General features: G+C 40.1%; 1 protein-coding gene across 1 annotated transcript in view; it reads right to left on the bottom strand.

The window, feature by feature from the left end:
- ttbk1a (tau tubulin kinase 1a) overlaps nucleotides 1-13,220 on the bottom strand; it is an 83,465-nt gene that overhangs the window by 41,656 nt on the left and 28,589 nt on the right. The window contains exons 7-13 of the mRNA XM_038278027.1: nucleotides 12,166-12,231; nucleotides 9,242-9,334; nucleotides 7,294-7,419; nucleotides 7,067-7,221; nucleotides 1,925-2,138; nucleotides 1,662-1,834; nucleotides 10-350 (exon numbers count right to left, since the gene is read on the bottom strand). Coding sequence (XP_038133955.1) covers nucleotides 10-350; nucleotides 1,662-1,834; nucleotides 1,925-2,138; nucleotides 7,067-7,221; nucleotides 7,294-7,419; nucleotides 9,242-9,334; nucleotides 12,166-12,231 — 1,168 coding nt within the window. The remainder of the gene's footprint in view (nucleotides 1-9; nucleotides 351-1,661; nucleotides 1,835-1,924; nucleotides 2,139-7,066; nucleotides 7,222-7,293; nucleotides 7,420-9,241; nucleotides 9,335-12,165; nucleotides 12,232-13,220) is intronic.

Here is a 13,220-nt window from a genome sequence, read left to right as displayed (position 1 = left end):
TAATTTCACCTCCAGCCCTCAGCCGCCTCCTCTCCTCCTGCTCCTCCAGGGGGCGGAGCTCCTCGGGCTCCTCATCAGTGGTTCCTGACGTAGTGGGATGGAAATCCCGCAGCTCGGCCTCTTTGTCGATGATCACCCACTCTTTGCTGTCAAAGTCCTCCTCCTCGGCCAGCGGGACAGACCGTATGAAAGCGTTGCTGTGCGCCTCCTGGTCAACAGACGCCACCGACACCTCTTGGCGTCCGCTGGCCTGACGGTCGCCACGGCAACCCGGGTCGACGGAGAGCATCTGAGCTGGTTGAGAGGAGTAAACATGACGAGAGGGAGATCCCAGCATGTCCATCCTGGATCTGGAGGAAAAACAGAAATCATTAGAAGCAGAGAAACGTGAAATTCTTTAACATTTAAACCCTGATGAGCTAGATGTTGATTTCTTAATTATTTTTCGTTTTAGTTCAGTCGTGGCTTCAATCCACTGATCCTGTAAACGAAGCCACCCAACACTCATGAAGAAGAGTGTTGGGGGAACACATAACAACAGCATTGGTAACTGTAAGTTTATCTTTAAAGGGACATTGCGTCACAATTTCCCTTTTTTTAAATTATCTATTGAATTCATTATTTAATAATAAACATTTTATATTTAATAACTGAACATCCAGTCATATATGAATCAATAGCTCTGTTTCCAGGCTCCATTTTCGTAGACTTTTACCATTGATTTAATGCAATGTTTATTAAATTAGAGCCCCTGGCTTTGCATTTACCAGGAGAATGGCGTTTGCTTGCTTGACCATAAAGTTTGAGCCTTTTTGGAAAGAAGGAATAATTCAGAATAGCCCTGTTTCTCTGACTGTGACTGGCTGGATTTGCTCTCTTCATCCTCTGACGTGGGAGCTGGCTCGGAGCTTGTCTGTCTGGCAGGAGGTGGAGACTGTGGAGCTGGTTGACAGTTGCCTTTTCTATCTCTGCTTCTGTCTCCTTGAACCCCAGTCGGCCTCAGCAGATGGCCGCTCACACTGAGCCTGGTTCTGCTGGAGGTTTCTTCCTGTTAAAAGGGAGTTTTTCCTCTCCGCTGTCGCTACAAGCATGCTTAGTGTGAGGGATTGCATTCAAGTCAATGAGTCGATGCAATCAGCTGGTTTTCCTTAGATAGAAAACTTGAGTTGAGATGAGATGATGTGAATTGGCGCTATAGAAAAAAACTGAACAGAAATGCTTTGGGCTAATTATTAAGAACTGAGCTGCACCCCTTAAATGTAACTAAAATAACTCTTAGGACTTCAGCATATTGAGCCCTTTAGGTCAATTCCAGGCTTGTCCAATTTGGCAGCTATTTAACAAGCAAGACATGAATGATTTAGTTTAACATTGAGGAGGTAGACGTGCCGACATAGAGCCTCATCAAACACATTCAGGATGAATCACGGTGAAGTCTGGGAAGCCATCTTCACTGGGAACTGGAACCTGTCTAAACCAGGCCTGCTGGTTTAACAGCAGTGAGTAACCAAAGGTTTTCCATGAAAATTGATCAAATATTCCCACAAACATCCCTAAAGCCTGAAGAATGGGTAAGATTATTATTTTCCATCAGGTTCAGTAAATAAGAGTTAAGCAAATGTACCTCCCAGTTAAAACACCCCCAGTGTTGCTATGGTTACCTCTGTCCGTAGCCATCCACTCTGCCTTCAGCAGCAGACAGGCGGTCAGATTCGGGGCTATTGACCCGACGATATCGTAAAGACCGACCCTGACCTGTCGGCGACTCAGGGCCCCCCCCTCGAACTGGCGACACAGGACCTGCCGCTCGACCCGCCTCATCTTCCTCAGGCCCCTGAGAAACAGCAGGGGGGAAAAAAACTATGAAAAACAGCTGGACATCAACTCCAATGTGAGGTTTTGCTCCAGATTGTTACAGTCAGACCTTGTTAAGACTGATCCTGAGTCTGTTGCGGTTAAAGTCTGTGTCCTCCCAGGCCTCCCCAGGCTCCCTGGCGTTCGGCTGCGTAGCCGTCTCTGGCGGCGGCCGGCTCGGTGGCGGGGGAGGAGCGTTCTCCTGATCGCTGAAATGTTCATCGCGCAGGCCGTCTTCGGTGTTTTCTCTCTGAGGGTCTCCAGGAACCGGCGTCACAATTGCTCTGTGGACGTAAGGCACGAGTCAACAAACTGTTTTTACAAATAAAATAGATCCTGCCAAACTCAGAAAAGCAGGAATATGACAAAAAGTTTAATAGCAAAGAAGGCTGATAAAAGACGGCATTGAAGAGCGCCTCCTAGCGGCCATTTTTCACTGATCTACAAATAGAACCAACATCTTTATCACTTCAGAAATAGTGTATAAGTAGTAAAAATAATCATCAACTAAACTAATCTATAAAACTAATCTATAAAAGGAGAGGTTGAAAGATGTGGGTTCCAGTTTGGTCCCCTGCAACATGCGCCTATGAGCAAGGCAGTTTACCTTTAGTTGACAAAGGGAATGTGAACCAATATATGCAGAATTCCCAAACCTTGGTAAATTTCATACTTAAGAACCTTTAAGGTCCTTCCAGGACCATGATTGTCAGCATTTATCTCCTGCTACCACTGTAAAGGCTAATTTACGCTCAGAAACCAGGTGGTCTGCGTGTGTGTCGCAGTTAAATGCACACTATGCAACATTTTTCAGTTAATTAATGTGTTCCATAATGTTTTGGATTATTGAATGATTCATTTCAGGTTGAACAAAGGTATTCTCGGCCGCCCTGGTGGTCTGTGGGGGAAATACCGCACTTGCAATTGCAGGAGCACCGACCCGCACCCACAGGCTCCGAAGTCTCGCGAGAGTCGGTCTTGCTTTACGGCGAGAACTGCTACCCGCCCCCAGTTAAAAGCATGCTCGTTGCTAGCACAGTGGCGATCTTTGTGCAGTTATGCTACGTTCACGCAGCAAAAGCAGCAAAATCCCGTCTGCTGCTTCATTTTTACTGCTTGTACCAGTTAGTTCTGACGCGCTGCTGAAGCAGCTTTGCTGCTCTGGCTGCGCGGTGCAAAAGTGTGTCTGACGCGCGTTGGGCGGAGCTTCACTATCCTTTCTCTGCCTTGCAGCTATATTTGCTGTGATCAGTGGGAATAAAGTAGTTTTAATATGTGTTTAAGTGAGAAAATACACCTGAAAACGTAATCAGTGCCGTCAGTTCATTTAGATTATCATCCTGCCTTCAATATTTTTTCTGTCGGAGGCGCTCAGACCTCTACATACCAGCGGTGCGCCGACAGTAGGAATCCCTTCATCAGCAGCCTCGGGCCGGGTCGCCTCCTCGCGGTTCACCGCGGCAGCTGGTAGGTGTTTTTCATCTAAATAATCCAACTGCATATTCTGCCGGCAGATTTCTGCATTTTAAGTTAATTTAGGCGTCAATAAACTGTTTAAGAGGAGTGATCATAGCCTCTGATCATCAGCGCTGTGTCTCTCTCCCTGCGTCAGATGCTTAAACGCGCCCGACGCGCTGCTTCAGCTGCTCAGCTGCTCAAAACGCGCCGCGGGACCTTTTTCTGCGCCTTGACGCGCGTTAACCATTGACTTTGCATGTAAACTCGCTGCTTCTGTCGCGCCAGCTGCGGTGTGAACGCAGCATTAGTCATTCATTGCGTTCGCCTGTCTGCTAAGCTCAAAACAACCGCGCCTGGCTTGACAGAGAAACCAGGAGAACAGCTGTGCATATTTACGACAGTGCACTTTTACTTTCGCCCTATGGGGGGAGCCTCGCTGGAAAATCAACACCGGTTGCATAGTGTACCTTTAACGCAAATATTTCACCCCGAGAACGCTGGGAGCCTTTTCCCCCCTGGATCCCCGCTCTTTTCAATTCAGTTTATTTCTACAGCGCCAACTAACAACATATCATCTCAAGGCACTTTACAGTTCACCAGATAATCCAGAGTTTTCTATCTAAGGAAAACCAGCTGATTGCATCGAGTGCAATCCCTCACACTTAGCATGCTTGTAGCGTAGGGATGGAACGGTTTATGAAAACCGTCCGAACCGTTCGGTTCGACTTTCTCGGTTTGGTCCGCTCCGCTCTGAGTTCCTTGGAGATCGTAGAGGGCATGCGCCAGATGATTAAATTCAAAGCAGCAAAACATGCGGAAATGATCCAGGGTTTCCGCGGATCATTAAAAATAATTACAATTCATTAATTAATTTATTTTTTTTTCATTAATTTCATGAACTTTTATGGGATTTCGGTGTAACAATCAATATATACCGAACCGAACCGAAAACCGTGACCACGAAACAGCGAACCGAACCGTGGATTTTGTGAACCGTTCCACCCCTATTGTAGCGACAGTGGAGAGGAAAAACTTCCTTTTAACAAGAAGAAACCTCTTTTTCGCACTCATGTCCCTCCAAATGTTCTTTTTTCCACTCCCTCACTGCCTCGGCTGTATGTAGACCCACAGCTAGTTCATGATTGTCCCTCTTGCGTTATGGCGTGGAATAAGGTAGCGCAGACCCGCATAAATCAAAAACATCTGCGACAAGCTAACTGCGACACACTGCTGCGGGAGGATAACCAGCCCTTAAGTGTCATCAGTAGCTATGCTAATATCAGAGGTGTCAAGTAACAAAGTACAAATACTTTGTTACTGTACTTAAGTACACTTTTTAGGTATTTATACTTCACTGTATTACTTATTTTTATTCCTACTTCTTACTTCTACTTATTACATTTTCACACAAGTATCTGTGCTTTCTATTCCTTAATTTAATTTCCCTCTGGGATTATTAAAGTATGCCTGATTCTGATTTTAAAACAAACGTTACTCGTTACTCTTGACTTTGGTTTAATGTTTATACATTTTTATTTCCCGTCATGTGCTCCATCCAATGAAGATCATTGGCTCCATCCACATCTAGTGAAAACTAGTGTGATTGGATGAGTCATAGAACGCAAACACTCATTGGTTAGCTAAAGGAAATCATCAGAAGCAAGCAGGTGTTCTTCAAACTGCTAACGTGAATTGTCTATGCCATGCTGCAATGTGGGATTCAGAAAAAGATGTTGAAATGTCTGAAAGGTCGGACACAGGCGAGAGCGTATCGGGAGACTGAGACCAACAAGACCTCCCTCATCCTTGGCCCTATCTCAGAGAATTTTTCGAAATAGTCGAACAATTTAGCTTTTAATTCATATAGTGGCATCTGGCTGTTTTTATTTTTAAGGTTAATTTATACTTTTATATTTTAAGTAGTTTTTGGAGCACATACTTTTTCACTTTTACTTGAGTAAAGACTTCAAGTTGATACTTCAACTTTTACCAGAGGGTTTTGCCTGTCGCGATAATCAATAAATCAATTAATCGCACGATAAATAAAAACTACCCACGTCATTTCATTTATTGGCTATATCGTCACTGCCTGTGTTTATCTCTTTCTATTGATGACGCTGGATGAAAAGGCTTAACTCCGGTGCTATCCTCTGACCCCTCCCCTTCCTCATTTTTGAGGAGGGAGGAAGAGTCGACTATGGCATCAGTTCGTCAGCGCGCATCATTTTGTACTTCTGCAGCGTAAGAGTCCCGTGAGGAGTTAGAGGAGTTAGCAAGGTAAAAAAAAACATCTTATGTTGGGGGGAAAAAGCTCGAAATGGAGCTTGTTTCAAAGTCGAGCGCAACAGCCGCAGTTTGGGAGTATTTCGGATTCAAACCAAATGACCGAGGCGAACTGCTGAACCTATGTGAGCCAGTATGTCGCATCTGTCATAAAACAGTAGCAACTAAGAGCAGCAAAACAACCAACCTACCCATGCACCTAAAGCACAACCAAACCGCAACCAAACAGCAAAGTTTCTGTCAAAAAGTACAAGCGGTGGCCCGCCTGCGTCTTCAAGTTCACGACAGTCCACCATCACTGAAGGAATTAATCGACAGGCAGCATGCAAAAAGGATGGCGCAAAGTGGCGCGCGCTCACAGACGCCGTAGTTCATTTAATTGCTAAGGAGATTCTCCCATTTAATATTGTTGAAAAGCCGGCATTTCAAAAAATGTTGCAGACATTTGATAGAGAGTATGAACTCCCGACAAAAACATACATATTACAAACGTGATACGTCTACATACAACGTTTTTATTTCCACTGTGGTTTTATCTTGTGTTTAGTTTTTATTCAAGTGTATTTTAGTTAACAGAGACTGAGTACGGTGGCCCTGAAGTGCAAACTTCAACTACAAATCTAAAAGCGCAACTACATTAAGGAAAACACAATTACATTGACCTACCGGAAAAGGTAGGTACCAGTGGGAAACATGAGACATCGCTGATTGGACGACGGCGCCGTTTGACCCTTGAACCGGAAGTCATTCTGCCTGCTGCAGCGTTTGAAAACATGGATATTGTCGGCGCCCCAAACATAGCTGCTGTTATCCAGGAATATTTTGAATCAGGACATACGTACGAGGTGATACTGGATATGCTCAAGACTAATCACCAAATTTCTGTTAGTTTGCGTACACTGAAGACACACTTAAAAGAAGCTGGACTGTTCAGACGACGCAACTTCCGGTTCAAGGGTCAAACGGCGCCGTTGTCCATTATTTGTTGTCCATATCGATTTCCTTAATGTAGTTGCGCTTTTAGATTTGTAGTTGCAGTTTGCACTTCAGGGCCACCGTAACTGAGAGTCCATTTGATTTTTATTTCTCGTTTTATTTTGCTAACCAGTTCCATTGTTAAGTGTTCTGTTGAAAATAAGTGTTTATCTTTGGCAGGAAAATGCATGCATTATTAAGTCATTTCCATTAAATCAGTGTAAAAAGGTCTTAAAACAATATCGTTTATCGCAATCATTTTTGAGACAATTAATCTTTCAGTAAAATTTGTTATCGTGACAGGCCTACCACTGGCTAATATGGATGGATGTCGGCATACTAAAGAAGAAAAGCAGGTTACCTACGTCACATGAACACACTCCTGCTACATCTGTGGGCCCTTAATTAATACTCAGCAATAATCCAGGATAAAGGATTCATCTTCTCTACTGAATCCGTCTCAGTTCCTGCTCGGCAGGCGTTTGGAGGCTCTTACCCCACTATGGCGGCGGTGGGTCGGGTATTGTGCTGTGGTTGAGTGGAGGCACTGGTCGAGAGCGTAGCGTCGCCTCCTCCCTTTTCCCAATCGAAGGGCTCATTCTCCGTTATGATTCGCTCCTTCATGCTGTTCTCAAATACTGACATCAACAGCTAAAAGACATCAAAGTAACATCAGTGAGAACGCCAGTGCTGGGATTACAGGTATCCGTGCGCTTACTGTACCTGGTAGTCTGGTTTGGTGTAATAATCCAAGGCCTGGACGTGATCCAGGAAAATATTGAATTCTGAAGGCATGTGTTTGAGCAGCATCCGGTGGTCGTAACGCTCTTTAATCTGACCTACTTGTTCCTGAGCAATGAAACAAAAATCCACATCAGTCTTTATCCAATATAGTTGATCCTGTCAGTAAACAAGTCATAAGAAACTTGGGTTTTATCTGATTAATTTTAGAAATGATGATGGAATCAATAGGAAGCAACAGCCAGTTTAGAGAGGAGGAGTTTTCTAGGTGAGCAGCAACAATCTATGGTGCTGCCAACTCTGATTTTAAAGCTTTAGGCTCTATTTCCTATTATTTAAAATCACTCAGGGAGATTTACATTTAGTTAAAGGAATAGTACACCCAAAACATGATTAGCCTTCATTTTCTACTCACCCCCATGCTGAACAACACTTTGGAGTACTTTTTTGATATCTCAAATGCATCTGGAGATCTGGGAGGCTTCTTGCTGTCTGCTGACATTCAAATAATGGAGGTCTATGGTGCCCGAGGCAGAAAGGTCCATAAAAGTCCACAAAAAACGTGTCAATATTCCTCCATACTGCTCGTCCAATGTATTCCAAGTGTCCTGAGTGGGTAGCATCCAGAATTTACTCGAAACGAAGTCATTTAGAATGTTTTTAGAGCATAAACAGTAGTGTATAGGATTTCCTAAAAGCGCGTTCACGAGCCTACGGAAGCCGGCAGACCAAACCAGATGAAAGTGCGCATTCAGCGTCTGCTCTCCCGATAATGAAAGCGTAGAAGAAGAAATGTGCTGTTTACCTGTGCAAAGAAAGAAACAACGAAAGAAAAATGTCTGAGGACTTCAGTGTTGAGGAAGAGCATGAGTTCTTTGCCGAGCTGAATGCGCACTTTCATCTGGTTTGGTCTGCCGCGGTTTCCGTAGACTCGTGAACGCGCTTTCAGGAAATCCTATACACTACTGTTTATGCTCTAAAAACATTCTAAATGACTTCGTTTCGAGTAAATTATGGATGCTACCCACTCAGGACACTTGGAATACATTGGACGAGCAGTATGGAGGAATATTGACACGTTTTTTGTGGACTTTTATGGACCTTTCTGCCTCGGGCGCCATAGACCTCCATTATTTGAATGTCAGCAGACAGCAAGAAGCCTCCCAGATCTCCAGATGCATTTGAGATATCAAAAAAGTACTCCAGAGTGTTGTTCAGCATGGGGGTGAGTAGAAAATGAAGGCTAATCATGTTTTGGGTGTACTATTCCTTTAAGGCAGTGAGATTCATTCTAGCACATATGAGAGCAAAATAATGTCCTGCAGGAATCATTATTTTCTGTGACCCTCTGTGATGTAGCGCTCTAAGTCTGTGTCTGTGATGCAGGTGACCCCGATTCAAATCCCGTTTGCATCAGGAAGAGCTTCCGGGCGTAAAAGCTCGGCCAAGTGTGCGTGAACACAAGTTGCTCTGACTTTCAGTGGCGACCCCCTGCACACAGGAGCAGCTGAACAGACTGCCTGTGTTTAATTTCTAAAACGGATAAAAAATAAAACCACATTTTGGTTGTTTTTCAAACTGATGTCTGAACGCATATGTCGGGTTCATAAAATGTAGGTTTTTGCTTAAGAAGAACTGAAATACACAATTTACGGATACAATTTCTGCAGAAAGGAGAGACAGTTGAACCCCAGACTCAAACGCACTGTCTCCCACTGGACCTCCTCCGCAGAGCATTTTATTAACAGAACATGACGCATGGTTACAAGCAGAGTATTGTTCTGACAGAACAATTGATCAGTTCATGAAGACTGGATCATGACACAGGAGTGGAGCATCCCCTCGCACAAATTAAACACACATTAATTTTATAATCATTATTGAATAAACCTAACAGCATATTTAGATGTTTTATTTCAAATCATCTGACCTTGTCTTTGATTTTTCTCCACGGTAGCTGGCCAACAGCGAACTCCACCAGCATGTAAAACAAGGACCACAGGTCGTCATGGCGACCCATTTCCTGGAAGGGCACAGAAAGGCACGACTTTGAGACGACTTTGCATCACTTTGAAAGAGGAGAGAGGGATTTTGGACATTATTGTTGCAACAAATAACATGTTTGTAAATGAATAAAAAAAAAAATGGAATCCAGAAATACAAATTTGAAAAAAACGAAATTTGCTCTTTTCTGAGATTTTAATGATCTATTTGCATGTTTTTTTGGATTTTGTCATTTCAAAATTATTTTATAGATTTGATATTTTTTATTAATTTTGCAGATTTTATAGTTAAATTTTTCTTTTGCTAATTGGTTTTTCAAAACGAGTTTCACAAATTTCATTCTTTTCCAGTTGCATTTAACAGATCATATTCTATTCACTTCCAGAAGCGGGCTTTCAGATGGACAGGGAGCATTTGTAGAAAAATATTCGAAGAAAAAAAAAATGAAATATAAAGAAATTTGGAAAAAAAAAAACTATATTTGAAAAGATAAAATCTGTAAAATGAATTGAATTAAATTGATTAAAATAAATGTGAACAAAAATCACTTGAAAGAGTCTGAGAAAAAGTTATCCTCAACACATTTTTTATTAAATCTGTGAATTACTTTTTTGTTATTTCAATCTATGAAACGTGCAAGCTTCTGATTTTCTGTTGGGGTGTGTAAAAACTCTAAGAATGAATAAAAAATTGAATCCAGAAATACAAATTTGAAAAAAATCTACTTGCGTGTTTTTTGGACTTTGTTATTTCAAAATAATTTTATAGATTTTATATTTTGTATTAATTTTGTTAAAATTTTCTTTTGCTAATTGGTTTTTCAGATCGAGTTTCACAAATTTCATTCTTTTCCAATTGCATTTAACAGATCATATTCTTTTCACTTCCAGAGGCGGCTTTCCGATGGACAGGGAGCGTTTTGATTGGTCTGCCTGGATGTTAGCGATAGCGTCGTACAGGTCGATGTTTATCAGAGCTACTGTCTGGGTTTGTTTTCTTTACTTGAAGTAAAGATATGATATAATCTGTGAAACACAATTTGAAAAGAGTGCAATTCATTAAACTTGGAATATCTGAAAAACTTAAATTTGTAGAAAAATATTCAGGAAAAAAAAAATAAACAAAGAAATTTGAAAAAAAAAAAACTATATTTGAAAAGATAAAATCTGTAAAATGAATTTGGAAAACAATTAAATTGATTAAAATAAATGTGGAAAAAAAATCAACACATTTTTTTATTAAATCTGTTTGTGAATTATTTTTTTGTTAAATATGTAAGCTTCCCAATTTTCTGTTGGGGTGTGTAAAAACTTGAAGAATGAATAAAAAATGGAATCCAGAAATACAAATTTGAAAAAACATTTAAATAAAAAAAAGTTTTAAGAGTAAATTTGCTCTTTTCTCAGATTTTGATTTTTAATCTATTTGCATGTTTTTTGGACTTTGTTATTTCAAAATAATTTTATAGATTATATATTTTGTATTAATTTTGTTAAAATTTTCTTTTGCTAATTGGTTTTTCAGATCGAGTTTCACAAATTTCATTCTTTTCCAATTGCATTTAACAGATCATGTTCTATTCACTTCCAGAGGCGGCTTTCCGATGGACAGGGAGCGTTTTGATTGGTCTGCCTGGATGTTAGCGATAGCGTCGTACAGGTCGATGTTTATCAGAGCTACTGTCTGGGTTTGTTTTCTTTACTTGAAGAAAAGATATGATATAATCTGTGAAACACAATTTGAAAAGAGTGCAATTCATTAAACTCGGAATATCTGAAAAACTTAAATTTGTACAAAAATATTTGAAAAAAAATTAAATATAAAGAAATTTGAAAAAAATAAAAAACTATATTTGAAAAGATAAAATCTGTAAAATGAATTTGGAAAACAATTAAATTGATTAAAATAAATGTGAAAAAAAATCATTTGAAAGAGTCTGAGAAAAAGTTATCCTCAACACATTTTTTATTAAATCATCTTTTAAAGTTCTGTTTGTGAATTATTTTTTTGTTATTTCAGTTTATGAAAAGTGCAAGCTTCCTGATTTTCTGTTGGGGTGTGTAAAAACTTGAAGAATGAATAAAAAATGGAATCCAGAAATACAAATTTGAAAAAACGTTTAAATAAAAAAAAGTTTTAAGAGTAAATTTGCTCTTTTCTCAGATTTTGATTTTTAATCTATTTGCATGTTTTTTGGACTTTGTTATTTCAAAATAATTTTATAGATTTTATATTTTGTATTAATTTTGTTAAAATTTTCTTTTGCTAATTGGTTTTTCAGATCGAGTTTCACAAATTTCATTCTTTTCCAATTGCATTTAACAGATCATGTTCTATTCACTTCCAGAGGCGGCTTTCCGATGGACAGGGAGCGTTTTGATTGGTCTGCCTGGATGTTAGCGATAGCGTCGTACAGGTCGATGTTTATCAGAGCTACTGTCTGGGTTTGTTTTCTTTACTTGAAGTAAAGCTATTATATAATCTTTGAAACACAATTTGAAAATTCATTAAACTCGGAATATCTGAAAAACTTAAATTTGTAGAAAAATATTCGGGGAAAAAAATGAAATATAAAGAAATTTGAAAAAAAAAACTATATTTGAAAAGATAAAATCTGTAAAATGAATTTGGAAAACAATTAAATTGATTAAAATAAATGTGAACAAAAATCATTTGAAAGAGTGAGAAAAAGTTATCCTCTACACATTTTTAATTAAATCTGTTTGTGAATTACTTTTTTGTTATTTCAATCTATGAAACGTGCAAGCTTCCTGATTTTCTGTTGGGGTGTGTAAAAACTTGGAGAATAATTATATAATGAGTCAAATGAAAAAAGCAAGCAGGACTGACCTTGTTCTTATGGGCGTTAACTGAAGCATAGCGGACCGTCCCTCGGAAACCTGCCACAGTCCTTGGCTGAACACACAACAGAGCAAAGTTAGTCGGCAGATCAGATCAGCAAACCTTTCACTGCACTGCAACATATTCTCATTATCAGTTCGTATGAAATCGTACGAAAAGTTATGCACACTCTTTCGTACGTTTTGGACGTTTTTCCTCAAAAAACCACATCAGTGCGCATGCGCTGGCAGACAGAAAAAAAAGCAGATCCGCAGACGGACGTAAAACTGGGAAAAACAGTGCAATCATCACTTATTCATGTCTCTAACTACGTTGCTTGCTGTTTTATATCTTAGGGTTAGGGTTAGGGCTAATTGTAATTTATATTCTATATTCGTGAATGGTGCGTCAGATGCGCATACAACGAAAAAAACGTCCAAAACGTACGAAATTACGGTGCATAACTTTTCGTACGATTTCATACGAACTCATAATGAGAATACACTGAACCTTTAGACCACAGCTCAACGATCCATCGTTTGGTTTTCTTTTGGAGACACCAACAAAAGTTAGAAAGAATACAAGATTTGGAATAAACTGGGATTTTGAATTTAACTCTATTTTTTTTTTTTTTTCAGTTTTTTATTGTCATTACACTGCCACAAAAACAGAGCAACGAAATGAACTCTGTGCATTTAACCCATCTGTTGGGGAGACGTGGAGGCTGCCATTGTGCGGCGCCTGGGGACCAGTGTGGGGTTAAGTGTCTTTGCTTAGCGTCTCCGCCTGGGTAACGAACCCAGGCTTCCTGTTTGCAGGACGGGTGACTCACCTAGCTTTAGCTGAATCTGTTTCAGATGAATTTATTTAATCTTGAAATACATTCTGTCAGATTTTTTTTTGTTAGATAGTTGAATGCTTTGCTGCCAAACATTTTTCTGTTAGATGGAAATAGGAGACAGTGAACCGAAGTGCTTTGGTTGGTTTCAGACATACTGACGGCACACAAAGCCAGGACAGTATTTATTCTTCCCCTACAAGATTTTAAAAGGTTGGAATGTTTT

The sequence above is a fragment of the Cyprinodon tularosa genome, unplaced genomic scaffold (assembly GCF_016077235.1).
Source record: "Cyprinodon tularosa strain WSP-4 unplaced genomic scaffold, ASM1607723v1 ctg137, whole genome shotgun sequence".
In the NCBI taxonomy this organism is placed as follows: Eukaryota; Metazoa; Chordata; class Actinopteri; order Cyprinodontiformes; family Cyprinodontidae; genus Cyprinodon; species Cyprinodon tularosa.
Note: the sequence above shows the minus strand (reverse complement) of the source record. Positions and strands in the feature narration are given on the sequence as shown.